The sequence below is a fragment of the Gymnoscopelus braueri genome, assembly GCF_963280865.1.
Source record: "Gymnoscopelus braueri genome assembly, chromosome: 4".
Classification (NCBI taxonomy): domain Eukaryota; kingdom Metazoa; phylum Chordata; class Actinopteri; order Myctophiformes; family Myctophidae; genus Gymnoscopelus; species Gymnoscopelus braueri.
The window spans coordinates 7,191,592-7,219,223 of record NC_137605.1 but is presented as its reverse complement, the minus strand read 5'-3'; the positions used below and the strand labels follow the sequence as shown (position 1 = coordinate 7,219,223).

At 41.1% G+C, this 27,632-nt stretch overlaps 1 protein-coding gene across 1 annotated transcript in view; it reads right to left on the bottom strand.

Annotated features, from left to right (window-relative positions):
• ankrd28b (ankyrin repeat domain 28b) overlaps nucleotides 1-27,632 on the bottom strand; it is a 76,807-nt gene that overhangs the window by 24,483 nt on the left and 24,692 nt on the right. Inside the window, exons 4-13 of the mRNA XM_080427331.1 lie at nucleotides 22,475-22,545; nucleotides 19,400-19,600; nucleotides 17,992-18,079; nucleotides 15,207-15,349; nucleotides 12,260-12,472; nucleotides 9,793-9,871; nucleotides 7,970-8,084; nucleotides 3,995-4,077; nucleotides 1,406-1,469; nucleotides 53-121 (exon numbers count right to left, since the gene is read on the bottom strand). Coding sequence (XP_080283457.1) covers nucleotides 53-121; nucleotides 1,406-1,469; nucleotides 3,995-4,077; nucleotides 7,970-8,084; nucleotides 9,793-9,871; nucleotides 12,260-12,472; nucleotides 15,207-15,349; nucleotides 17,992-18,079; nucleotides 19,400-19,600; nucleotides 22,475-22,545 — 1,126 coding nt within the window. The remainder of the gene's footprint in view (nucleotides 1-52; nucleotides 122-1,405; nucleotides 1,470-3,994; nucleotides 4,078-7,969; nucleotides 8,085-9,792; nucleotides 9,872-12,259; nucleotides 12,473-15,206; nucleotides 15,350-17,991; nucleotides 18,080-19,399; nucleotides 19,601-22,474; nucleotides 22,546-27,632) is intronic.

Below are 27,632 nucleotides of genomic sequence, written 5' to 3'. Positions count from 1 at the left end.
ACAGGATAGGTTAATGGACCACCACACGGATTAGGTCCCAATGCTTACAGACCTGCCAAAGCTGTCCTTTCTGTTGAAGTCTGCCCCCGTGTTTAGGAGAAGATTCAGACACTCCAGGTTCCTGGGAGAGTGACACAAGATCAAATAAAACGTGAAAAATGTTAAGTGTAGAATATGCCACTTCACTTGAATAATTGTTGTACACAGTGTGGGAAAATTATGAAAGACTACAGTAGCCAAATAATCAATCGGTTTGGTCTTATTTGACTTTGTTAGTTGATTACCATGCATATCTCTAGATATAACGCTTCAATTCTGTTTATACCTTGCAATAGTCATTGTGAAATCCACATTAGAATGTTCACTTCTCACGATTGTACGCAACACTATTTCACACAACATTTGTTGATTAAATTAACTAATCGATTACTCAACAAATTACTATGATGATTAATCGAAGAATTCCTTTAGTCAAGGACAACCCTAATACACAACGAACCACTAGTAAAATACATGTACAAATACATGTCAACTGAACAAACATACAGTATGATTAGGCCCGTCACAAAATCTTTTGAAAATAGACGATCTACAAGCTCACAATGCGTCGCATATAGCGACGCATTGTGAACTTGTAGATCGGCTATTTTCAAATGGACGAAATGTATATAGGAGTTTTCAAATAATTGTAGTGGAGTAAAAGTACAATATTTGCCTCAGAGATGTCGTGGAGTAGAAGTAAAAGTACTGAAAACTGGAAATAGTAAGTAAAAATACCTCAAAATTGGACATAAGTACAATACTTGAGTAAATGTACTTAGTTACTTTCCACCACTTAGTTACTTTAGCAATTATTACATAATCGTCTAATCGTAATTATTTGAGATAGTCGCAATTATTTTTGCATAATAGTCATAATTTCAATGTTGAAAAATGTTCAAACATTAGAAAAAAAAAAAACAGAAAAAGCAGATCTACAAGCTTACAACGCGTCACAAAGTGACGCGTTGTAAGCTTGTAGATCTGCTATTTCAGCTATTTTCAAATGGCTAACATTTTTAAATATGTCAATAATTTCTTTGTATATTTAAGTTATTTGTCATATCTGGCCTGTGCAATGTTTTATTACAAAGACTAAAAAGGCAAACAGAAATGTATTTTGTATTCATATCTTCCAATGTTCAATGCCAAATCGCAATTATTTGAGTGGCAATTAATCATCAACTTAAATGTGTAATCGTGACAGCCCCAAGTATGATTAGAGCCCCAAGTATGATTAGAGCCCCAAGTATGATTAGTGGGCGTATGAAATGGAAACATTTGCGTTAAGTGGCACGCTGGCCTTCTGAGCCATGAGAGACGATCCCCACACGTGTAGAGAGAGAGAGTAGAGTCGCTCACTCACCCTCCAGCTGCGGCCGCGTGTAAACACGTCCTCCCAAAGTCATCTGGGGTGTCGATGTCAAAGCCTGCGTCGAGAGGAGAGCGACATGAGTGGCGTGTGACCCCCAACCTCGCTTACAGATCACACCGCGCGCTATAGGTTGTAAAGCACTACCATGTTTTGCTGTCTGTGCATGGAACGTGCATTATACGACTTCGCTCGCTGAAAATAGCCAGCCTTTCCACAAGCTCACGACGCGTTTGTGAGCTTGTAGATTGACTGTTTTCGGCGAGCGATACCATCGTATGATTAAAGCAGAACCATGTCTTTTTTTAATGAATAAAATGTAATTTTGTCCAATCTGTATGGTAGAGTATGTTATTACAATATAACTTATACAATTGGAGTGGTTGTATTTAGATCGTGTCAAAAGTCATGTCTCAGCTAGACACAGGATCTGACACGAGTTTTGATCTGATGGTCAAGATTAAATTTATCCCCTGAGCAAGCAATATTAGCTCAATTGTAAAAAAAAATCAGCACTTGCGCAGAAACCTGGGTTCAAATCCGGGGTAGAAGAGGAAAGTTACAAAGTCACAGCTTTAAGTATAAAGCAGAGTTCTGAGTTCTGCTGACAGGCCGTTGCTAGTTGTACCCAAAACCAGACTAAAATGTAGGCGTGGCCGCGCTTTTGCTGACGCTGCCCCCAGGCTCTGGAATAATAGTCTGTCCCTTCCAATCAGACCAGCGCAGTCCATTGAGACTTTTAAATCCATTCTCAAAACCCATTTATTTACCCCTTGCTTTTAATCATAATGTGAGCATGTTTGCTAACGTTTCATTTTTTTGCTGATGTGTTGTGTCCTGCATTGGTTCTCAAAGTGGGGTCCTTGGGAGGGTACCAGGGGGTCCCCAGCTAAATTTGTTAACCCATTAAGACCTGAGGCGATTCTTTAAATCTAAATCTAAATCCTAACAGTTTTTTGAAAAAAATCTAAAACATTTTTTTTTCAAGATTTATCAAAAATAGCAGATCTACAAGCTCATAGCACGGCACTCGGTGCCGCGCTATGAGCTTGTATATCTGCTATTTTTGAATAGCCAAAGAGATCTAAAGTGACACAGATGCGTTCCAGGTTAATATAGCGTCACAATCATTTTAACCACTTTAACCATATGTTATACTTTGGCTATTCAAAAATAGCAGATATACAAGCTCATAACGCATCACTTACAGCGATATAAGCTTGTAGATCTATTTCAGAAAAAACGTGAAAATGTTTTGCAAACCTTTGCTAGTATATATATTCTTTTTTTTCTAAAACATTCTTAACTCAAATCTTTGCTACTGGGGGTCCCTGGCACAACATATTTTTGAGATGGGGGATCCGTAGCCAAATGCATATGATTCTGGGGGTCCTTGACATGAAAAAGTTTGAGAACCACGGATAGCACAGGCGTGGTACGTCTGTATTTTTTTGATTCTTTTGATGTTCTGATCTTTCGTTCTTTCTGTGCAACACTTTGGGCAATCTCTGGTTGTATGTAAATGTGCTCTACATACATAAAGTTTGATTTGATTTGATTGGAAGGCATGACATGGTGGAATAAAATGTCAGGCCTTCTAGAGGGCCGGGTGGGTTTCTTGGTCTCAACTAACACAAACAACTGCCCCTAGGTTAGCTTAGGTCATGCATTACCTCAAGTTGAGACATCTATTCAAATACTGGACTTGTATAGGTTTTTGGGCGGTGAAACCGCCCCTATAAGTGAGGTTTGGAAATTTGTACAATTATCCTGCGCTGTGATTGGCCAAAAATGGTCAGAAAAAAACCTGCACCGTGATTGGCCAATCACAGTCTATTCAGGACTGTGATTGGCCAGTGTCACATGACACATGTGCATAGCCCTATATAAGAAACCATAACTTTAAAAAAAACATAAATTTGTTTTTTTTAAGTTATGGTTTCGTCCATCATAAAGAGTGTTTCAATAAATGTATTTATTTTTTGTACATGATTGGTTGACTCCATTCAGTATTGTGATTAGCTAGCAAGACACCGCCCACTTCACACAGGGTGTGATTTTTATTCTGTTTTGTGGGAATGTTGGAGGGAAACTACAGTTGACCGTTTGCATAAAAGTGCAACGATCAACATGGGATATTTTCAACTAAGCTCAAAGAGACCAGAGGTTCTCAACCTTTTCAGACTGTGACCCCCAAAATAATCATATTTGAACTGGGGACCCCCCACCCTGATAAGGAATTTAGGAGTTGAGGCATTACGTTTATCATGTTTGACTCGGTTCCACAAATAAATATTGTGAAAATAGCCGATCTACAAGCTCACATATTTTCACAATTTGCCTCTTTCTTTTATTATTTGACAATTTGGCCAATGTTTGATCAGTTTTTATAGCATAGTTCGTTGATTACTTTTGATGCAGTAATGTTTGTTTTTTTTAGGTATTAAAACGGTCTTACAAGTCCTTAAATTGTCACTTCACTGTCATCTGGGGACCCCCCAAAAAGATCATGTGGGAACCCCTCTGGGGGTCCCCACCCACAGGTTAAGAACCACTGCAATAGACGGCTTTGAGGCCCTTCACCTGAAGACAGGAGCTTCCTGCAGCAGTCAGAGAACCCGCTGAGAGCCGCCAGATGCAGCGGGAACATGCCGTGGACCCCTCGCCTGAAAGCACATGGAAAATCACACACATTGATTCATATGGTTCATGTTGACGGTGAAGAGTCAAGTCAAATGCTGACACGTTCCTTCTCTTTAGACTAGTGGCTCTCAAAGTGGGGTCCGCGGTACCCCCAGGGGTCCTGGAGGGCGTTTCCAGCTAAATTATTGATAGTTTGGAACCAAATTGACCTTTACAGATCTGTAACTCAAGAGAGTGTGCAAATGGACCCAGTGGTGGAAAAAGTACTCAAATTCTTTACTTAAGTAAAAGTACCAATACTGCAATATAAAAATACTCCGTTACAAGTAAAAGTCCAGAATTAACAATTTACTTGAGTAAAAGTACAAAAGCATTGGCATCAAAATGTACTTAAAGTATCAAAAGTAAAAGTACAAAAATATTTGAAAATAGCAGATCTACAAGCTCACAACGCGTCGCATCGCGACGCGTTGTGAGCTTGTAGATCGGCTATTTTCAAATAGCCTAGGTATAAAATAGGGCTGAAGTGGTTAATGTATGTTTCATAATATAATCATTTATATCTAAAAAGTAACTAGTAACTAAAGTTTTCAAATAATTGTAGTGGATTAAAAGTACAATATTTGCCTCTGAGATGTAGTGGAGTAGAAGTAAAAGTATTGGAAATTGGAAATACTCAAGTAAAGTACAAATACCTCAAAATTGTACTTAAGTACAGTACTTAAGTAAATGTACTTAGTTACTTTCCACCACTGTTGAGAACTACTGCTTTAGACATTATGGTTAGAGTCTGCCCTGTCCCGTCCTTACGACACCATTGGCAAACGCTACAAGCGTCTTGGACCCCATTTTCCACTGCAGTCTGAAAACTGTCCTCTTCAGACTCTTCCTCACCCCCTCGCACTCCTGTCTCCTTGTATCTCTACTTGTACCTCACCCCCCCCCTAACACTCCACGTTATTTGAATAGACATGTAATGTTTGCTTGACCACAAACATAGATTAGATAGATCTTAGATAAGGATGCTGTTTAGACCATACATGGGCAACTGGCAGCCCGGGGGCCACATGCGGCCCCCACCTTCACATAATGCGCCCCGCCGGTTAATATCGGAATACTGATACATTATTGATTTCAGCTGTTGCAATTCCAAACATGCACACATGATCGGCTTTAATTACATCAGTCTATAATAGGGCTGTCAGTTCTCCTCTATAATCCCATTCGAATTTCAATGCTTTATTATTTTTAATATTCGAATATTTTCGAATATGTTATATAATATATAATTATATAAAATTATGCATTTTTTATGTAAATTGTGTACATTTAATTATGTAAATTTAGTACAATAATAAACATATACGTGCACACATACAAATGCTCTAATAACAGGCTAAACAAAATAGTGAAACCAACTATATTAGTTTATAGTTATGGCTTTAATTTATATAGTTAGTTTAAAAAAATTAATAATAATAATAATAATTTAATTAAATATATTTTTCTATATTCGAATGGCAATTTTAGCATTCGAATATTTTCTAATAGTGAAATTCGTTCTGACAGCCCTAGTCTATAATAGTAGCTTAATGACTAGTATCACAATTCTATTGTCTTTTTTATGTCCAATGTATTTAAGTTCATAAAGTTAACATAAGTATAACTAAATGCATTTGAAATTAAATGAAAATGTAACTTTTCAGGATTCCAATAAAACAATAGCAAAAAAAAGTCAGGATTCCAATTCAAAAGTAGCAAAAATAGCAGATCTACAAGCTCAAAACGCGCCGCAGTGCGACGCGTTTTGAGCTTGTAGATCGGCTATTTTTGCTACTTTTGTGTGACATAGAATGGCGAAGTATGGCATTCATTTACGAAAAAAGTTGAAATACGGAGATAAGAGGTGTCTGCCCGACAGTATATGTGTCTAGGTGTCTGCCCGACAGTATGCAATATGGCCCTCTGGAGTGAGTGTGGAAATATAGTGGCCCTCTCCATCATTAGAGTTGCCCGCCCCTGGTTTAGACAGATGCTAGGTTTGACGTTCACCTGGCATCCTAGTGACTTCGTAGCACTAAAGGTCCTTGCACACTGGTGCGTCTTTTCGTTGCGTTTTTTTTACAACAATGAAAAAAATTGAAAAAACAATGAAAAAAAATAAAACGCAACGAAAAGACGCACCAGTGTGCAAGGACCTTAATTGTTTTACTTTCGTAGTGTACTCGCATTTACCATGCTGTGAACGTGCAGTGACTAGGGGTTTATGCCATTTCCTCTGATCTTGCCGTTTCTAAGTTGCTCTGGATATGCTCTGCCAAATGCCTACATTTTATATTGTTGATTAGAATCCTTAACACTTTGAATGCCAATCGCGTAGATCTACGCGAACCTATTTAAAGCCGCAGCGTGCCAATCACGTAGATCTACGCGAACGTCTACAGGAAATTCTCTTCCTGTAGTTTTTTCTCCTCGCATATCACTGTTTAACGTAATCCGCTCTAACTACAACCATGGAGCTCCGTTTGACATGTGGTTTTCACTGGTAGATTCAGTGAGATCTCGCCGATGTAAACAGACAGTGCACAGCTCAATCTTAAGGATTTTAACAAGATCTATGGCGACGTGACAAAAACAAAAAAACAACAACAACACGTTGGCACTGGTGAGTACATTATGAGATTAACGTCTGGCATGGAATGTGTTAACCACATCTAATAAACATTTTTTTTTTAATTTAATTTTTTTATCCCGCGATTTTTGTAACCCATTTTTTTCACCCGGTGCCAATTTCCTAAGTGATCCTGGGCACTACACCAGCCCTACACCAGCGCTACACCAGTCCCCCACAGCCAGGGAGGCCAGGGCCGAGCTCATGCTTCCTTCAATGCACGAGAGCCAACTGACCTTCTTGTCACCTGACAGGGGAGAGTTTCCCCGGTAGGACGTAGCGCGTGGAAGGAACACGTTATTCCAACCAGTTCCCTTCCCCTCCATCAGGCACCCCGGCTGCCATGGGGGAGGCGGTGTAGCGACCAGGATTACTACATGTTTTTGTGAGGGTATTAACTACCCTAGGAGACACGGGGAGAACATGCAAACTCCACACACAGCATGCTTATCTAGATCTATCTAATCTATGTTTGTGGTCAAGCAAACATTATAGGTCTATTTAGATACACATAACACTATGTGAACACGAGACCAACATTATGTTTGCGACTTTGCGTAGTATCAAAACATTGGCAACACACACATCTAATAAACATCTAAAGTTCATTTCCAAGCATTGTGTCATGCGTAGAGCCTCCTGCAGGACAGGGACGTGCACAGATAGACTCTAGGTGGTGCTAGAGCACCTGCCCTTTGCCCTCTTGACCAGAAGTGCCCTTTTGAAATAAATATATATATATATTTTTTTTTTTTTCAGTTTACTGCATGGGTCTTCCTCAGAGTTACTACAGGGGGTCCGCCAAATCTTTATGTGATATGATTTTTCTTTTTACCATAACCACTCGAAACCTAGCATCCCTTTTCTGAGGAGAACTTTAGCCAAAAATAGCAGATCTACAAGCTCACAACGCCACAATTTTATACAATATAGAGGGGTCCCTGCTTCATCTCTCTCTCAGCTAGGGGGTCCTTGGCCTGAAAACGTTGAAGACCCCTGGTTTACAGTATGTAGCCCATGGTGACATCGATCAATTCTGGATTAAAAGCTTCTAATATATTAACAATTCCCCAAAATGTGCGTTGCAATTTTCTTCTATAAATCTCACACTACTAAGGCAGCCGGCGGTTCCGCGCGCCGTGCAAGGTGCCCTTTTTTCTTTTACTTGAGCACCTGCCCCTCAAAATGTCTGTGCACGCCACTGCCTGCAGCGCAGTGCGAGAGGTCACTGGGGGTTCACTCACTTGGCAGTGTCAGCTCCGTTGGTGATGAGCGTGTTGATGAGCAGCTCGTGTCCGTATCGAGCTGCGATGTGCAGCGGCGTGTTTCCATTCTTGTCTTCACAGTCGATCTCAGCGCCTACGCAAAACACAAGCCCCGTCAGCCGTCTATTCGCTAACAAGCACTCGTCCTGTTTTTACGCACACTCAGTCATTAACCCATTCAGAGCGGGAACGCGCCTGTGTGTGTGTCATTTTTAGATTCCTTTGGCTATTCAAAAATAGCAGATCTGCAAGCTCATAGCGTGGCGCGCTATGAGCTTGTAGATCTGCTATTTATTTTTTTTAATCTTGAAAGTTTGTGCAAATCTTTGAATATATATTTTTCTAAAGCGAACATTTGTAACTCAAATCTTTACTTCTGGGGGCTTCTACAAATGTCTTCTAAATCCAAAACAGTTTTTTGAAAAAATGTCAAGGACCACCCAAATTCTATGTATTTGGCCGCGGACCCCCATCTCAAAATATGTTGTTCCGGGGACCCCCCAGAAGCAAAGATTTGAGTAAAAAAAATATATGTATTCAAAGATTTGCACAGATTTTCTAAAAATAGCAGATCTACAAGCTCATAGCCCGACACCGAGTGCCGCGCCATGAGCTTGTAGATCTGCTCTTTTTGAATAGCCGCAGAAATCTAAAAATTAAACACAGATGCGTTCCCGGTCTTAATGGGTTAAACAGCAATTACATGGAGCCCGCTGAGCACACCGGCTTGCCGTTGTGTTGTTAACGAGCTCTCATACGATATTTACAATATGAATTGGAGCAACATGATGTACCCTACATACTTGGTTGTGTATCAAATAGCCAATCTACAAGCTCACATGTTATGAGCTTGTAGGTCTGCCATTTTATTTTCACAGAATGTTTGCCTATTCCCACCAAATATTTGCCATTTTTTCCCGAATGCTTACCCATGACATGATGATCTGAGTAGGGACGCTAGGGTTCACGTGGCTGATAAAAGCTAGAATAAATGAATCGACTAAAATAATTCACACCTCACAATTTTGACACAAAATGTGAGAGTTAGAGGTGGATGGCATTCAGTAAAAAAAACAACAAGATCACTTAAAAGCCCTTTCTAGGTTGTTGTATTGTGTTCAGCACAGGCAGCAGCAATTCAGCGTAATCCATTACGCTTTCTCAGCGTGATCGATTACGCTGAGGAAGTCTCCATCCGAAACACGTCCTGTGTGCTGCTGCCTGTGCCAAAACAATGAGAGACCCTAAGTGAGTGCTGGTGATCTTTGTGATTTGATTGAAACTCATTCTGAGCCGTGCATCCGGTAAGAGACCATTAGTTTTTTACTATAATTGTGATCCCACGATTTTGTAACCCCATTTTTTCACCCAGTGCCAATTGACTATGTAATCCTGGGCACTACTCTCCCTCTGCCAGCCTAGGGGGAGCCCACAACTGAGCTCATGCCTCCTTCAACCCAACCAGTTCCTTTCCCCTCCATCAGGCGCCCCGGCTGACCAGGGGGAGGCAGTATAAAGACCAGGATTACTGCATGTTTTTTGTGAGGGTACCTACCCTAGGGGACACGGGGAGAACATGCAAACTCCACACAGAAAGGCCCCATTGCCAACCCCACCTAGGGTATGGGCACTGATGACGCGGAGGAGAAGACACGCCCCCCAGCGTCCCCGGCGGGAATCGAACCCATGACCTTCTAGCTGTGAGGCAACTGCGCCACAGCTATTTGTTGAGACGAGTGCTTGCGTCCCTTTTCCGGTGGATGACATTCAGTCCATTGTCTTAGTCTGTCAGAGGGACTCACCGTTCTCTATGACAGCTTGAGACCTGGCAAACCTTCCGTGGATGGCTGTCATGTGGAGGGGAGTCTTGCCATCTTTACTCTGCATGGACAGAAGAGAGGGCACACGATCATCCACAGATATTGGCATCAAACCTCAGACACCCATATCAGTGGAACCCCAGTCGTCTATATCAGATGAATGCCATTCTATACACGAATCCACGGAGCGCTGCCCTGTAGGTGGCGCCGCCATTGCCGCGGTGTCAGACTCGGTCAGCTGCTGCTACGGTTCTGTCCGCCTGTTGACGTTACTCTTTACCTGCTTGGCTGTTGGAGCAGCCATAAACTACACAGGTTCGTCCCGAATTTCTGTACATCTCTGTAAAGTCAGTGTTAGTAAAAAGCAGGTAAAAGAGTAACGTGAGCAGTCAGTGACAGCAGCTGACTGACACCGCGCGGCAGCAGCTGACCGAGTCTGACACCGCAGCAATGGCTGCGCCACCCACAGGGCAGCGCTCCGTGGATTTGTGTATAATCAGACCAACCAACCATATCAGTGAATATTGTGGTCAATATCGGACCGTCATATCAGTGGAACCCCTGTCCCAAGAGGTCAAAACTTTTAATCCGTGTCTGAGTGGATTAGGCCTGTCCCCGACTAAGGATTTGTTTAGTCGAATCTAATTGGCGACTAATTGCCAATAGTCGACTGGCAGTCGACTAATATAAAAAAATAAAAAATAAAAATCTTTTTTTCTTTCTTTTTTTAGGGCCAAAATACATTTTATTTCAAAGGGCCAAGTCTACACAGTTTGTTTTGTGTCTCCAGCAGAGTTTCTAGTGTCTCCATCTCTCTCTGGAAGAGGTTGCACATGAACTCTGCAGCCGCACTGAGGCGCTCCAACACAAACAATACCAATACAAAGACGAGGAATAAGAAGAATAAAGTGGAAGTTACGTGTGGTTGCAGGTGTAGACTTGGCCAAAAAACGATTAAAAACATTTTTGGCCCTTAAAAAAATAAAATAAAAAAAAGATTCCCGACTAGATTCGACTAAGACACACGCAGTCGACTCGGACCCCCCGCGACTAACCAGTCGACTATTCGACTTAGTCGAGGTCAGGCCTAGAGTGGATCAGATTCAGATTTTGGATAGTTAAAAACCAAAACAGCTGGACTGTACTCACTTTGATGATACCCGATCTGTGATCAAAGAATTATCTCAGAAAACATCAAATCAATAAGAAATCAAACTTACTTGCCCGGATGAAGACAAGCTCGGTTGAAACATGTTGGCTTTTAACCTTTGCAATAGACATTAAAGTACGTTGATTTTACACCCAGGTTTGTAACTCTGAGCGTGTACAAATGTTGGTTCTATGCACTGTCCAGGAGTGTTCTATACACTGTCGATGAATTGAATACATAGGACCACAATGGATGTTTTACTGTACCTCCGTGCTGTTTACATTTCGTGACTAATAAAGTATTCCAATCAATCAATCAAATAACGGGAACGCATCTGTGTTGATTTTAAGATTTCTTTGGCTATTCAAAAATAGCAGATCTACAAGCTCGTAGTGCCGCACTCAGTGCCGCGCTATGAGCTTGTATTTTTTTTTTTTAATCGTGAACATTTGTGCAAATCTTTGAATATATATATCGATTTTTTTTTGTAAGCGAAAATTTTTAACTCAAATCTTTGCTTCTGGAACAACATATTTTGAGATGGGAGGCCACAGCCAAATACTAGGGGTGTGCCGATATATCGTCCCGCGATATATCGCGATACGTTTTCGTGACGATATGTATCGTTTTGAGAGAAAAATATATCGTTTAATTTATTAATTTTATTTATTTATTTTTTTAACAATAATAATAATCAGGCATGCAAACAGCCCCGAGGTGAAAAGGGTGACAACATGTTTTTTTTCGGGTCAGGTGTCACACTATTGCCCTATTTGGATTCAAAAAGTTCGCATATCTGAATAATGCAAAAACAGAATTATTTGTTAGCATTTGCTTTTTTTCTCCCCCATATATTTTTCATAATAAAAAAAGGGCGTATCGTATCGAAATCGTATCGAAGTTGTGAGCCAAATATCGTATCGTATCGTTTGGTGAAATTAGTGTATCGGCACACCCCTACCAAATACATATCATTTTGGGTGGTCCTTGACATGAAAAAAGTACGTATTTTTTTTAACTGTTAGGATTTAGAAGACATTTGTAGAATCTCCCAGAAGCAAAGATTTGAGTTACAAATGTTCGCTTAAAAAATATATACATATATTTGCACAAATTTCCACAATCTAAAAATAAATAAATAGCAGATCTACAAGCTCATAGCGCGGCACTCGGTGCCGCGCTATGAGCTTGTAGATCTGCTATTTTTGAACAGCTTTTTTTTTTTAATCTAAAATGACACGGATTGCATTTCCCGGGATTGAACAGGGGAACAGGCTTGGGGGGGGGGGGGGGGCTCACCCTGATGTTGACGTCGGCCCCGTTGCAGACCAGCAGCTCCAGACAGAGCGCGCCCTGGCGCGAGGCGGCCGTGAAGTGGAGCGGCGCGAAGCCCTTCTCGTTCACCTGGTTGACGTGCGCGCCGCACTCGATCAGCTCGTTGACCACCACGTCCTGGCCGTTGTAGCACGCCACGTGGAGCGGCGTGTTCCCGTACGCGTTGGGCTCATTGATCTAGAACGACGACAACAACAACAAAAAACAAGGGTTGAGAGGAGTGTGTCACAACCTCCATGTATATTATTAATGAGTTAAAATGACAGTTTGTAACTTTTGAAGGTGTGGCTCTGCAGAAGACTGAGTGAGTGAGTGAGTGAGTCTGTCTGTCTGTCTGTCTGTATCAAAATGATTGTGCACAATGCCAGTAGGCCACAGAAACACTATTTCTTTCACATATTTTTTGGAAACATCTCATTTAAATTTCATAATGGTAGTCAATAGGGCTCAGATCGGGCTGAAATGTAGCCATATTTGGAGTCATGCATCACAGCTGGGTCACATGAGGTCCCAGATCCACATTGGAGCCACATCGTTCCCGTGTGGATCCTGAGACTGGATTTCTTTTTTTTAATGACAGACATTTTGTGAACGGGTCAGTGTTGATGGAAGGAGCTTCCGTGAGAGAGATCAAGCACCACACACACAAGGAGGCTTTGTGTTGACGCCAGTGGGGACCATTACTGCTCTGCATGGACCCAGCAGCAAGTGTTGATCTTGACAACAAATTTAGATTTTAGTTTTAGTCCTTTGAATAAAGTTCCATTTAGTTTTTGTCATATTTTAGTCATCTGAAATGTTTTAGTTTTAGTCTAGTTTTAGTCGAATAAATATCATAAGATTACTGTCGACTAAATCTACAGTTGATTTAGTCGACTAAAATGTATCTTGGCGGTGCCTTGATGGCGTCGCAATGGCTGATTTTACACTCTGTTGCATGCTGAAAATAGCCGATCTACAAGCTCACAAAGCGTCGCAGCGCAACGCGTTGTGAGCTTGTAGAACGGCTATTTTCAGAGCATGACACCCGAGCGCAACCAGACATAAAATGACTTGTCTTTTACTGGATCTCTTCTCCACTAGATCCCTCACTAACATTTTAGTCTAGTTTTTATTTGTTGACGAAATTGTCAACATATTTAGTCTTAGTTTTAGTCGTCGTAGCTTAGTTTTTATTTAGTTTTCGTCAGTGAAAAAAGGGAAATCGACGCACATTTTTCGTCATAGTTTTAGTCGACGAAATCAACACTGCCCAGCAGTGGCTTGCCCACAGTTAGGGGTTGAGTGTCTTGCTGGGGGACACTTGACCGGCGGTGGCACGAAGCCTCCAGGAGTCGAGGATCAAACCCGGGGGGGACCTTCTGATTCTCAGACAGCCGCTCTACCTCCTGAGCTACTGCGGCCCAGATTCAGCATTTGAAAACATTGTGTCTGTTAAAGGTAGGGTAAGTGATTTGCGTTGGTTAAAATAATTGTTAAATAGCTCTATATTCTGATAGTACTCATTGCTATAGAGTGTTTGTTCAGTATTAGGAGTCTCCTTGTCTCTCCACCTCTTTATTAAACAGAAAATGCATTTTCGTTTCAGTTTCATTTCCAATTTTATCCAACCAGGACAGAGAACTCAATCAGAATACAGATTAAACAAGTGAAATTGGAAGTGATGACACCAAGAAATGAGCAGACAAAATTGGAACTGGAACACTATACAAATTAAGCTTAAAAATTGGTACTTTCTCCTGATTGGCTGAGATTTTGACACCTACCGAAAAATGTATTTTCTGTTTATTAAAGAGCTGGAGACTCAGGGAGACATCTGTTACTGAAAAAACACTCTATAGCAATGATTACTATCAGAATATAGTATTTTAACCTTTTAACAAAATACTTTTTGTTTTAACCAAAAAATATCACTTACCCTACCTTTAACACATCCACTGCCAAGGGCTAATCTCATAATGTACTCACCAGTGCCAAGGTGTTTTTGTTGTTTTTTTGTTTTTTTCATGTCGCCATAGATCTTGTTAAAATCCTTAAGATTGAGCGCTACACAGTCTGTTTACATCCGCGCGATCTCCCTGTATCTCCCAGTGAAAACCACGTGTCAAACGGGGCATCCATGTTTGAGTTAGAGCGGATTACGTTAAACAGTGAAATGCGAGGAGAAAAAACTACAGGAAGAGAATTGAGTTTCAGTTTCGTCTGTAGAACGAGGGCGGGCGTGATCGTGAAAACCGGATCCCAAATAATTCTATTTCCTGTCATCAAACCGGAAACGGAAGTGGATCAAAAAAATTCCGAAAGTGCACCCGGACCGCGCATGCGCGAAAAGACCGCAGCCCGTAGGGCTACGGTCTCGGCACTTAACAGTTGGATTTAACGGCCCGTAGGACTACGGTCTTGGCAGTTAATGTGTTAAGGTAGCTCTCCACCAAACAGATTACTACAGACTGGCAGCCGAATGAAGTTGGGAGATCAATCGGTTTGGAAGGTGTGAAAAAAAAAAGTTCTGCTGAATGGACCAGAGAGCCGACACCGACAGACGGCTACTATGGTTCTAAAAACTAGCCTATGGCTTGATGTCTTTTTCAACAACAAGCCCGCTGCAATATCCGACGGTGGAACCTTTCGACGTTTCCCTACAACTTGCGACCCCACGCGACAGTGTTGTACCCACCGCCCATTCAACAGCTGATTTTAGGCAACAGACGGTTTCCAACACTTGTGAGTGAGTGAGTGAGTGAGTGAGTGAGTGAGTGAGTGAGTGAGTGAGTGAGTGAGTGAGTGAGTGTGAGAGTGAGAGTGAGAGTGTGAGTGTGAGTGTGTGTGTGTGTGTGTGTGTGTGTGTGTGTGTATATGTGTGTGTGTGTGTGTGTGCGCGCGCGCGCGCGCGCACGTGCGTCTGACTTACATCCACCCCCAGGTCCAGGAGGTATTTCACTACGCTGATCATCCCACTAGAGGCAGCAGCGTGCAGAGGAGTGTAGGACTTCTTGTCCTTGCAGGCCACCTCCGCTCCATGTGACGCCAGCAGCTTCACTACTTCAATGTGTCCTAACAAATAAAATACACAACCACATAAACACCACGGCAATGTGTCCTACACACAAACACACAAAACACCACGGCAATGTGTCCTACACACAAACACACGATAATTGAGCTTTAAAAAGCTGCAAGGATCCCAAAGTCCTACCCTGGGATTCTCCCACATGGGAGACCAAACATCTACCTAGATCAGGGGTTCCCAAAGTTGGGGTCGCGACCCCACGGTGGGGTCGCGAAATTATTTTGGGTCATAAAAAAAAAAAAAAAAAATTAATTAATTTTTTATTTTAATTTAAATTCAACAGGATGGATGAAATACAACCTAAAATGATTACAAATAGTACATTTTACCATTTTAATACATTTTAAATGCGCACCGAACGTGCAAGTTTATGTGCATAAATTACCTCCAGGTTTGGGTGGGGTCGCGAGTCAATGGCCCCCTTATTTTGGGGTCGCGGGCTGAAAAGTTTGGGAACCCATGACCTCACTTGATGCGGCCCGCAGGTTAATATTGGAATACTGATATATTATTGATTTCAACAATTCCAAACATGCAAACATGACCCGCTTCAATAACTTCAGTCTATATTAGTAGCTTAATGCCTAGTATTACAATTCTATTGTCTTTTTTAATGTCCAATGTATTTGTATTTAAGTTCATAAAGTTAACATCCTCCTATAATTCTACAAAGCTCTGTGCGGTGAGCCCAAAAACTCTTCTGCCCGGTTCTCCTCAGTGGCTGGAGCAATTGCTCTGCATTTGCACACAGCCATCGACCATTACCATGTGCACGGAAACAGCGAAGCCCGTTTTTCGCTTTCCGCAAATGTCAGCTGTCAGCGGTTTTTGTGTTCGCTGGCTCCCAGGTTGCCAAATCATGTGCGCATATCCCCCCACAGGTATGGTCTAGTCTAGTAAGTATAACTAAATGCATTTGAAATGAAATAAAACATTTACTTTTCAGGATTTCAATTCAAAAATAGCACAAAAAACGCGTCGCACTGCGACGTGTTTTGAGCTTGTAGACCAGCTACTTTTGCGTGAAATGGCGAAGTGCGGCATTAACCCATTGATACCTGGAACGCATCTGTGTCACTTTAGATGTCTTTGGCTATTCAAAAATAGCAGATATACAAGCTCATAGCGCGGCACCGAGTGCCGCGCTATGAACTTGTAGATCTGCTATTTTTGAAAAATCGTGAAAAAATTTTTTTAATTTTTTTTCCCAAAAACTGTTAAGATTTAGATTTTTTTTAAAGAATCGCCTCAGGTCTTAAAGGGTTAATACAGAGATAAGAGGTGTCTGCCCGACAGTATATGCAATGTGGCCCTCTTAACATACTCTACCATACATATTGATAAACGAATGAGTTCTGATTGCATCTTTAAATATAAGAAATCAGTGTTGGAACAACTACAGATATGTTCCCGAGGTCTGTATTCAACCGAGGTCAACACCGCACATAAAACACAAAACAACATTATTAACCCATTGATACCTGGAACGCTTCTGTGTCACTTTAGATGTCTTTGGCTATTCAAAAATAGCAGATCTACAAGCTCGTAGCGCGGCACCGAGTGCCGCGCTACGAGCTTGCAGATCTGCTATTTTTGAAAAATCACGAAAATATTTTTTTAATATTTTTTTCAAAAAACTGTTAGGATTTACATTTTTTTTAAAGAATTGCCTCAGGTCTTAAAGGGTTAAGCTAATTTAACTTGTACAAATAGATGGGACTCACTGCAGTTTTTGCATATTTTGCACGTAGTTAATCTTCACTCACTGAAACAAGCTTTCCTCTGTTACAAAATCAATTGGCCTTCAATTAGATGACATGGACTCGCAACAAAGACAGTGAACGTACCCATGTAAGAGACTCAAAGCATGCAGAGTGGAGATGCGCGGATGGCCTCTCGCGTCACCCGAATGCGCATGTACAAATTAATTATCCGCCCGTTATCCAACCGCAATAATTATATTATCCAATTTAAATATCCGCACCAACCGTTTTTCCCGTATGTCAAAATATTATTATTTTCTGGTATTCCCCGTTAGTTTTAGTAGCCTATTAGTTGTGCGATGCGATCACAAAATGCATTGATTTAGCCTATGGAATGTCGGTGCGTCTTTTTTCTTTTTTTTAAACTGGTGCTGCGCTGAACATACAGAGCGCACTGCTCTGCTGCGCTGAACATACAGACTCTGTGCGGCATCCAACATACAGGCATCCAACATACATGCGGCATCCAACATACAGAGCGCAGCACCGGTTTAAAAAAAAAAAAAAAGACGCACCGACATTCCATAGGCTAAATCAATGCATTTTGTGATCACATCGCACAGAGGCTGCTCTACACACTCACAGACACAAGCATGCAGAGATTTAGCTATTTTATGGATAGATATATTAGATGTCATTAATTTATTTACCGCAATATTTCACCCGCGGTTTATCCGATATTAACTAATAATTATATTTGATTGACCCGAATCCACCCAAACCGCGGTTAACTGCGGCAACCGCGGCTAAAACCGCGATCCGCGCATCTCTAATGCAGAGTGAACGTACCCATATAAGAGACTCAAAGCATGCAGAGTGAACGTACCCATATAAGAGACTCAAAGCATGCAGAGTGAACGTACCCATGTAAGCTGCCCAGTGGATGGCTCGGCGGTCCTTCTTGTCGAAGGCGTTGATGTTGGCTCCCCTGGAGAGCAGCAGCCTCACCATCTGATGACCAGGAGCAGACAGGGAGTCAAAAACACCAAGAGAGTACACATTGAACCAAATAGACCGGTAAAGGTCCATTTGGTTCCAATTGTACACTCTTTACACACTTTAACGTGGATCTCCAAATTTATACCACTCTTTAACCCATTAAGACCTGGAACTCATCTGTGTCACTTTAGATTTCTTTGGCTATTCAAAAACAGCAGATCTACAAGCTATGAACTTGTAGATCTGCTATTTTTTTTAAATCTTGAAACTTTTTTTTTTTTTTTAGTACTTTGTTAGGATTTAGGAAACATTTTTAAGAATCGCCTCAGGTCTTAACTCATTCAGTGCCATTGACGTCACCGACGTCACGTTTTTATAAGCCCAGAGTGCCAATGACGTCGCAGACGTCATGAAAAAAAAAATGTTCAGAACCCAAGATATGATGATTTGAAGATTTGCTGCTCCATTCACTTCTTGTTTAACTTCTTACTGAAAAAGGCTGTATCTCGGCTCCTAAGCACTTTTTTTTTACAATGTATTTTTGGCCTTGGCACAGGGGTGATAAAGCCAGAAATAAGTTTGGCACTGAATGAGTTTAATGGGTTAAAAGGGAATCCCAGAGGAAAACTTGAACTTGCCAATTCCTACATTTAAAACTAAAACTACTGCACATACACCAGCCCAGTGGCCTTGTGGTTAGAGTGTTCAATCCTCCGGCATTGGTCATACGATAAGACTATACAAATGGGACCCCATGCATCCCTCAAGGGTTGGACTGAGGGCACGACCCTGTGACATACTAGTGTCATGTCCAGGGGGTGTACCTGTACATCATGCCACCTCACGTTACAGAATGTGCACTTATACACAAATAACTAAACTGGAATGAAACACCAAAATGAAAAACCAAATAAAAACTACAACTTCAAAACTATAATACATTTTTGATTTGATTTTTATTATTGTTATTTCTTTTTTTAATCCAAGATATTTTGGGGGCTTTTCTGCCTTTATTGATAGTACACAGTAGAGAGAGACTCGGGAATCGAACCTGCGACTTGCAGGCTGCATTAGAGCCTACATGTGGTATGCGCTTTAACCACTAAGCCAGCAGCCCCCCCCAATATTATAATTTTTTCAACACTTCTGAGAAAAAAATACAGAATATAAGAATGTCAATGCCACACCATGTCGCTACCAGCTGTATTGCATGTGGCACGTGGAATCTTGAACCAGGGTACCTTGAAGACCCTCTATGACCACCTCGACACTGTGGTTCTTGCGGTATATATTCCTAAATGTCCCAGTTGTGTGTGTGTGTGTGGCGCTAACCTCCAGGTGACCGCTGAACGCGGCGTGGTGCAGGGCGGTGCGCCCGGCGCGGTCCGACACATTCACATTGCTGAGCAGGGGGACCAGGGCCTCGGCGCAGCGGACCGCCTTGTTGGCGGCGGCGATGTGGAGCGGCGTCTGCCAGTTCTTGTCGCGGGCGTTCACGTCCGCAGAGTGCTTCAACAGCACCTGGACGGCTTCCTGCGAGGAGGAGGAGGGGGACAGAGGGGGGGGGACGGACGGACGGTTCAGCACACTCACGCCAAAGCCCCGTTTTATCCTTTGTCATATGGGAGATCAATATCAAAAGTAGATCTACAAGCTCATAGCGCGGCATCGAGTGCCGTGCTATGAGCTTGTAGATCTGCTATTTGTTTGAAAAAAAAATGAAAATGTTTGCAAATCTTTGAATCTCTTTGAATATACTTTTTTTTTAAAGCACATTTCCACACTCAAATACATATTTTTTTGGGGGCCCTTGTAGGGTTGCCACCCGTCCCTTAAAATACGGAATCGTCCCGTAATTGGAAACTAAAAGACGCGTCCCGTATTGAACTGATACGGGACGCACTTTGTCCCGTATTTTAAGGATTTCATTTCATTTGAATGACAGGACGACGATGTGCTGTCCTGTCTCTTTGCAGTGTTAGTGTTACTGGGAGAGTGGGAGCACACACAGTGAGTCAGTGTTGCCAAGTATAGTGAGAGAAATGAGCCAGCCAACCTACAAAAACAAGCCAAAAGAAAGCCACATTTTGTCCAAAAGTTGCAGGAAATAAACAGACTTGGCAACGCTGGCTATGATTCCATTGTCTGGGAGTGTGCTCAGCAGCTCATTGGCTCATTACTCATAACACGACCAATGAGAGTTAGCGCTTTCACATTGCTAAGACACGTTCTGTGCGGCTGTGCCTTGGCTTGACAGCGTCAGCGGAGATGTTTACAAAGCAAACTGTAAACTTTGTAAAGTATGTCGGCGTATGTTTTCTGTGGCGCATGGTGGACTGGCTGACATCAGACAGACAGCATGCCTCAGGAGTCGAACAACATTCCAAAAATATACGAACCCAAAGGACCCAAGCACAAGTGTCACAGTTCTTCATGAATGAAACATCTCCTGAGATCGATTCGGTATGGAATATTACATCTTATTTATCTGGTTGTGTTTTTAACAAGATGTCAGTATTTCTATTTACCTGCCCTGGCAGCCTACATATTGGCTGCTGATGTGGGCATAGTCTTCTAGGCTATTTCAGTAGACTAATATGGTTGATTGTTTATTAATGTTGAGTTTTTAAAGTCTAATAAATACACATTTATTTAATATATATTAATCAATATAATTAAATAGTGTGCCCATTTAAAGAACAACTCTTATGTTGTTGTTATGCTCATCATCTGGAAAACGGAATTCTTCATAATGGATTATTATAACAGCTAATAAATACATAAATAATATAATTCATAAATACATAAATGCATTTAAATACTTAAATACTTAAACACAAATACATAAATAATATAATTCATAAATGCATAAATACATAAATAAACACTTAAACAGAAATAAATAAATAGTGTTCAGACAACAATATAAAGATTTTTATGTATTTTAGGGGTTTGGGGGGCTGGCTTTTTTTATATAAATTTCATAGATTTCTATGCATTTCAGGAGTTTGGGGGGCTGGCTCCCCCAAAATAATTAAATAACATAACCCTAACCCTTACCCTAACCTAACCCTAAAACCGAAAAACTAATAAATTTCACGTGCACGCTGGCTTTGTCAATTAATATATATTTTGTGCGTGATGTTTCAAGCCCATGCTCTTCTTCACAAAATAAACACCGGCTTCGAATGCTATCAATGCATTGAATGGGACATTATCACGTTTTATCAGACCATTGAATGGGCCAAGTAGGCGAGATTCTGACCTACCCACGATTTATCAGACCATTCATTGGGCGTAATCAGGAGCTACTGACCTATCGGAGGCAGAGCTGTCCCCACAACATGATTTACAATTCTGTGCCTATCGGTACATAACTCGGACGGCGCTGAGTCGGCTCAAGCGAACGTCGCAACGTCCAGCACGGCAACTCACTCGCTTTAGCTCGCTTGGTGGTGCTTCACGTGGCTCCAGTTCGCTTGAGACTGTGCGCCTCTGTCATGGTCTAAAATCAAAACCTAACTTATACAAGTCAGCTCCGTCGGTAGGTCAGTATGTCCTGATAACACCCAATGAATGGTCTGATAAATCGTGGGTAGGTCAGTATGTCCTGATAACACCCAATGAATGGTCTGATAAAAGGTGATAATGTCCTATTCGATGCATTGATAGCATCCGAATGGGGTGAACTGAAATAAAATACAATTACTGACAACGAGAGCAACTACAGTGTGCAGCTCAACTTCTTTGATCTCAGTTCACTTCGGGGCCACTGAGCGCCGGTCGTCAAAGAAACGGGATGTGCGCTACTCTTTGATCCTAGAACTGTGTGGTCACAGGCTATTGATCCCATAGCCTGCAGGGACCACGACTATAGATCTATCTATCTATAGACGTGGCGAAAATGCTAATAAAACTGTGGAAATTTGGGAAAAATTCACAATCTATTTTCTCCCTCGCTGCATATGCCAATGGTCAACAAACACACATGTGCAAGTTCAGAGTGACTGACCAACCCAATGAGGAGAAAGATGGACAAGGATGGACTGACAGAGTTTTGTTCATTTTATAATACAATATGAGAGAGAGAGAGATGTCTAATTTATAATCTGTCGCATGGTGTCGCTTCCTGATGCAACGCGTCGTTAGCTTGAAGATCAGCTCTTGCCAGAAAGGCGACAACCCTGTGCTCCGGAGTATAAACTGGCAACAGATGGAAAATACATATCAATTTGAGGGTGCTTGACATGAAAAAGTTTGAGAACCGCACTGGTTCTCAAACTTTATTTGTAATTTTTTTTTACCACAAACATGTGGGGGACACAGACAGTGAGACAGAAGCAATCACAGAGACATGAGACAGGAACGTGACAGAAGGAGAGAGAACATGCTGTATCCCACATGTACCTCACTGCAGGACGCCACAGCTCTGTGGAGGGGAGTCAGCCACTTGCTGTCTTTGGCGTTTACTCTGGCTCCTGGAGGAAGAGAGACACACACACACACACACACACAGAGTTGAAGTTCTGTCAGTTCCCTTGAGACACGATACTACTTTCTAGTAGTGGAGTAGTCCTCGCGTAGCTAGATGATCAGAGATCGCCAAATAGGAATTTGGTGTTGATTTTCCAATATTGTCCTACTCTTAACTGATTCACTGCCAATCACGTAGATCTACGCGAACCTATTTAAAGCCGCCACGTGCCAATCGCGTAGATCTACGTGAACTAAATATATATATTTTTTTTTCAATTTGACCCAAAGACCAAGGAGATATGATTTTTCGAAGATCTAGACTCCTATCCACTTCCTTGTTAACTTAAAACTTAAAAATTCTGTATCTCGGCTCCTGAGTACTTTTCTTTTTTTCAATGAAAAACTCTGGCACTGGCTAAAAAAATATGAAAATACCTTAATACCAGTTAATGGGTTAAAAATAAAAAATTAAAACAAAAAAAATGTTTGGGTTTTTTTTATTTTTTCGTTTATCACAAAGGAACCAGGAGATAACTCTATACAAAAAGTTGCTGCTCCATTCACTTCAATGTTAAAAAATAAACTGACATAATTCAAATTTTTCATTTAAAATGTTCAAACATCAAACAACACATGTCAACGAGGTCGCGATGACCTCGTTGACATTTGTGAAACCACATCTGAAAACACTAAATGATTAGCAACCATCAGGGGATCAATTATACTGGAGATAAATATTCTGTGACTACTTGAAAAAGTAGTAAAAAACGCCAAAATCTCTGGCAGGGAAGGGGGTATAGCGGGTATATACTCTGGCAGTTAAAGAGATTTCCGATTCCGATATCAACAGATTAGGGGTGTGCCGATACACTAATTTCACCAAACGATACGATATTTGGCTCACAACTTTGATACGATTTCGATACGATACGCACTTTTTTATTATGAAAAATATATAGGGGAGAAAAAAAGCAAATGCAAACAAATAATTCTGTTTTTGCATTATTCAGACATGCGAACTTGTAGCTTTTCAGCTACAATAGCCGTTTTGAATCCAAATAGGGCAATAGTGACACCTGACCCGAAAAAAAACAACATGTTGTCACCCTTTTCACCCCGGGGCTGTTTTTGCATGCCTGATTATTATTATTGTAAAAAAATATTTTTTTCAAACGATACATATCGTCACGAAAACGTATCGCGATATATCGCGGGACGATATATCGGCACACCCCTACAACAGATACATGCAGGCTTTTTTTCACCCAAACTAATGTCATGTAACAACATCACGATATCTCCTGTCGTGAATTTACCACGTTATGCCTAATTTTATTGTGATGTCTCACTGGATGCATTCATAAATGCGTTTCCTGCTGCGTTCATGCAGGCTCAGAAATGCTGAAGCCTACAGCAGTTGAACTAATAAATAAAAACCGATATTATCGGACATCTCTAACACCAAATCTTTTCTCCGATAATAGCAGCACAGTGACCTTGTAGATCTGCTATATTTTTGGCAAATGTTCCCCCCAGAATATGGACACTGGGGTTCAAGTGGTTAACCCATTAAGACCGGGAATGCATCTGTGTCATTTTAAGAGTTCTTTGGGCTATTCAAAAATAGCAGATATACAAGCTCATAGCAAATCATTAAAGCAAACATTTGTAACTCAAATCTTTGCTTCTGGGGGGATTCTACAAATGTCTTTGAAAACATTTTGTTGAAAAAACGTATGTTGCTGTAATAGCAGTGCATGGTTCTCAAACTTTTTTCACGCAAGGACCCCCAAAATGATACGTATTTGGCCACGGACCCTCATCTCAAAATATGTTATTCCAGGGACCCCCAGAAGCACAGATCGGAGAAATCTTTTTTCGCTTTAACAAAAAGTTTTCACAATTTTTTAAAAACAGCAGATATAAAAGTTCAAAGCGCTATGAGCTTGTATATCTGCTATTTTTGAATAGCCAAAGAAATCTAAAAATGACACACAGATGCGTTCCCGGTCTTAATGAGCTAAGGGGCGGTCCTTCATATTGAGACAATATGAAGATTAGTTTTCAAAGCAGTAGGTATCGGCTTGTTAGCCCTGGTCTTCTCCGCCGTTCTAATCTCCAACCCATTACATTTATATCTCCCCCAGACATTATCAGCAGGCGGGGGGGATCTCTGATCGTCTGGCTATGCGACACTACGAGTGGAGCGACTGAAGGCTTTTTGTCGAGGGGCTGCTCTGGGGATGACTGTGGAACAATGAGAGCGCTGTTCTCCCGCGTCCTGTGTAGTACATTAGGACTTTGTATAGGAGGAAAAGAACAGAGTGGAAATGGGTGCAGGCACGGCTAGCTGACTACACTAGACGCTGCGCAGAAATAGCCCTACTCTACACGAACAGTGACTCACACAGCTTCAAAGACTAAATTGAAAGTGTTGACGCGTTTTGTCTGTTGAACATTCGTTATGGTTGTCATATAACACGGTCATTCCATTTTTATTCATGTGGTTAACGCCTAGTTCGCACCAACAGTGATGTGGGTTTCCTCTAAGCATTTTTCCCGCTAAATGATTGTGTCCAAAATATCGGGAATCTTCCCCATCACCTTTGTGTTTTTTGATTTTGTTTTAGTCATAGTATTTTGAATAAAATTCTGTTTAGTTTTAGTCATAAATTAGTCACCTGAAATGTTTTATTTTTAGTCGACTAAATCTACAGTTGATTTAGTTTTTTTTTCTTGACAAAATTGTCAGTATATTTCGTCATAGTTTTAGTCGTCATAGCTTAGTTTTTATTTCGTTTTCGTCAGTGAAAAAAGTAGTCAACTGACATTTCTCGTCATAGTTTTAGTCGACGAAATCAACACTGGTGTGTACGCCTATGTCATGCCTAGTTCAGACCACAGCAAGCTTCTGATTGGTGCTTCGTCTCACTAATGAACGTCACACCTCGCTCTTTGCTAGCTACGCCTCCTGTGGTATATCGAAGAGCTCGTCTGCATAGACAACGCATGGAACCACTCCTCTTAGTCAAAAAGCAGAAGTGTCATTCGGGTGGTGGTGTGAACTAGACGTAAGGTGCGTCCTTCCTGTAATGCCTACTCAGTCAAATGCAGAAATAAGTAACTATTAGGGACGTGCAAAGCTGCATGTTTTCTGGATGTAGAATTACTGGACAAGTTGGTCTCAGGAAGGCTCATATAAACAGAATGCACAATAAAGCCCCTTACACACCGGGGGCGATTTTTCCATGCGAATAATACGTTTTTTTTTAAAACCTTATAAAGTCAATGCAAGCTTCCATGGAGCGAAAAAGCGAAGCGAAAAAGCGTCTTTTAATTATTCGGAACGAGTCCGAATTTTGCGTATATTTGCATAATCGCCGGTGTGTAATGACCTTTAGGCTGTATATAATCGTGCTTAGAATCAATGTATCTATTCCAGGGGTCTTCAACGTCTTTTAGGCCAAGGACCCCTTAGCTGAGAGCGAGATGAAGCAGGGAGCCCCACTACATATTGGATTCATCTTAAATGTGAATTTTCAGACATTTATCTCGGCTATTTTTGGTTTATGTTCCCCCCAGAATAGGGATGCGAGGGTTCAAGTGGTTAATGCTTAAGCTTGTAGATCTGCTATTTGATAAAAATCGTGAAAATGTGTGCGAATCTTAGAATATATATATATTTTCTAAAGCTATATTTTTTTTACTCAAATCTTCTTTTAAACGTATGTTGCTATATATATATATATATCAGCGATTCTCAAACTTTTTCATGTCAAGGACCCCCAAAATGATATGTATTAGGCCGCGGAGCCCCATCTGACGAAATATTTTGTTCCACAGACCCCCTGAAGCAAAGATTTGAGTTAAAAATGAGTTCCCTTCCAGGTCTTAATGGATTAAGAGGTTTATCATACTTCCGTTCTACCCGTCTCTAGCAGTATTATATCTCATCCAGTATCATTACCTTGATTTTTGGTCTTATTCTTATTACTATCATCTCGTTGTAGTATGTTGTTAGCACAGTTCTGCGGATCATGTGACAGATAAAAACCCTTCCTGATTCTTGTATCCATTGACACCAACACAATGCAGTGTAAACTTTGCACAGACATTTAACACTTTGGAAAGGCTGCTTCATTTTTACAAAGACTGAAGGGAACTGTACTACTACTGAACACAATGTATGTGACTGACTGGTACTTCCTCTTTCTACACCTCACCGGAACTTTATCAGAGCGTGGCTTTGAACTTTGTACCGATGGTCACGGATAGAGAACGGAACTAGTGAACAGAAAATGTATTCTAAAGCTAATTTTAAGTCAGCCAAATGCCTACTGTATAATTCAGTCATCTACAAGATATCTAGTTTGGCTGTGTTCAGCCCAAGTCAGATTTTCGGCTGATCCAGAACTGATTTATTTTACTAATCAGATGTGAACCACATTACTAGGTGGTTTGAGGTGTGATTCAAATGTATGTGATCTGGACAGTCAGTCCTTAAAGGTCTGATTTGAGAAACAAATCAGATTTGCCTGCAGTCTGAACTGTCTCTCTAGATAAAAGTATTTAGATATTTTAGATATTTGATTTTTTTCAATTACTTCTTTCATTTATTTTTAATATTTTGGGGGGGAAGTGAAAAGAATTATATATATATATAAAATAAATGAAAAAAGTAATCAAAAAAATCACGGCCCCCTCACGTATTAGGAGGGCAGGGTGAGTCACCAGAACAAAGGACGGGTATTTACAATGCAATTACAACAAGTTACAATGGGTTTGTATAGGAAGGGGGAGTGTCTGATAAAATGAATATCAAATATCTAAATACTGAATCAAGCAACTTAAAAACTGTCTGGGGGCTCACAAAAGCCTGAGTAGACCATAAAATGTCCCTTTTTTTTTTTGTCCTGACGTGCGATTTGTGAAACGGTGTGAAAGGAGCCAATTCTGTGTTTCATACACCAACAGCACCACACAATCTATCTGTAACCATACCCAGCATTGGCCAGGTTATTTCCTGACACGTTGTCAGATGTTTTGGTGGCCATACAGCCAACCAGTTGAAGAATCCAGGCTTTAACGT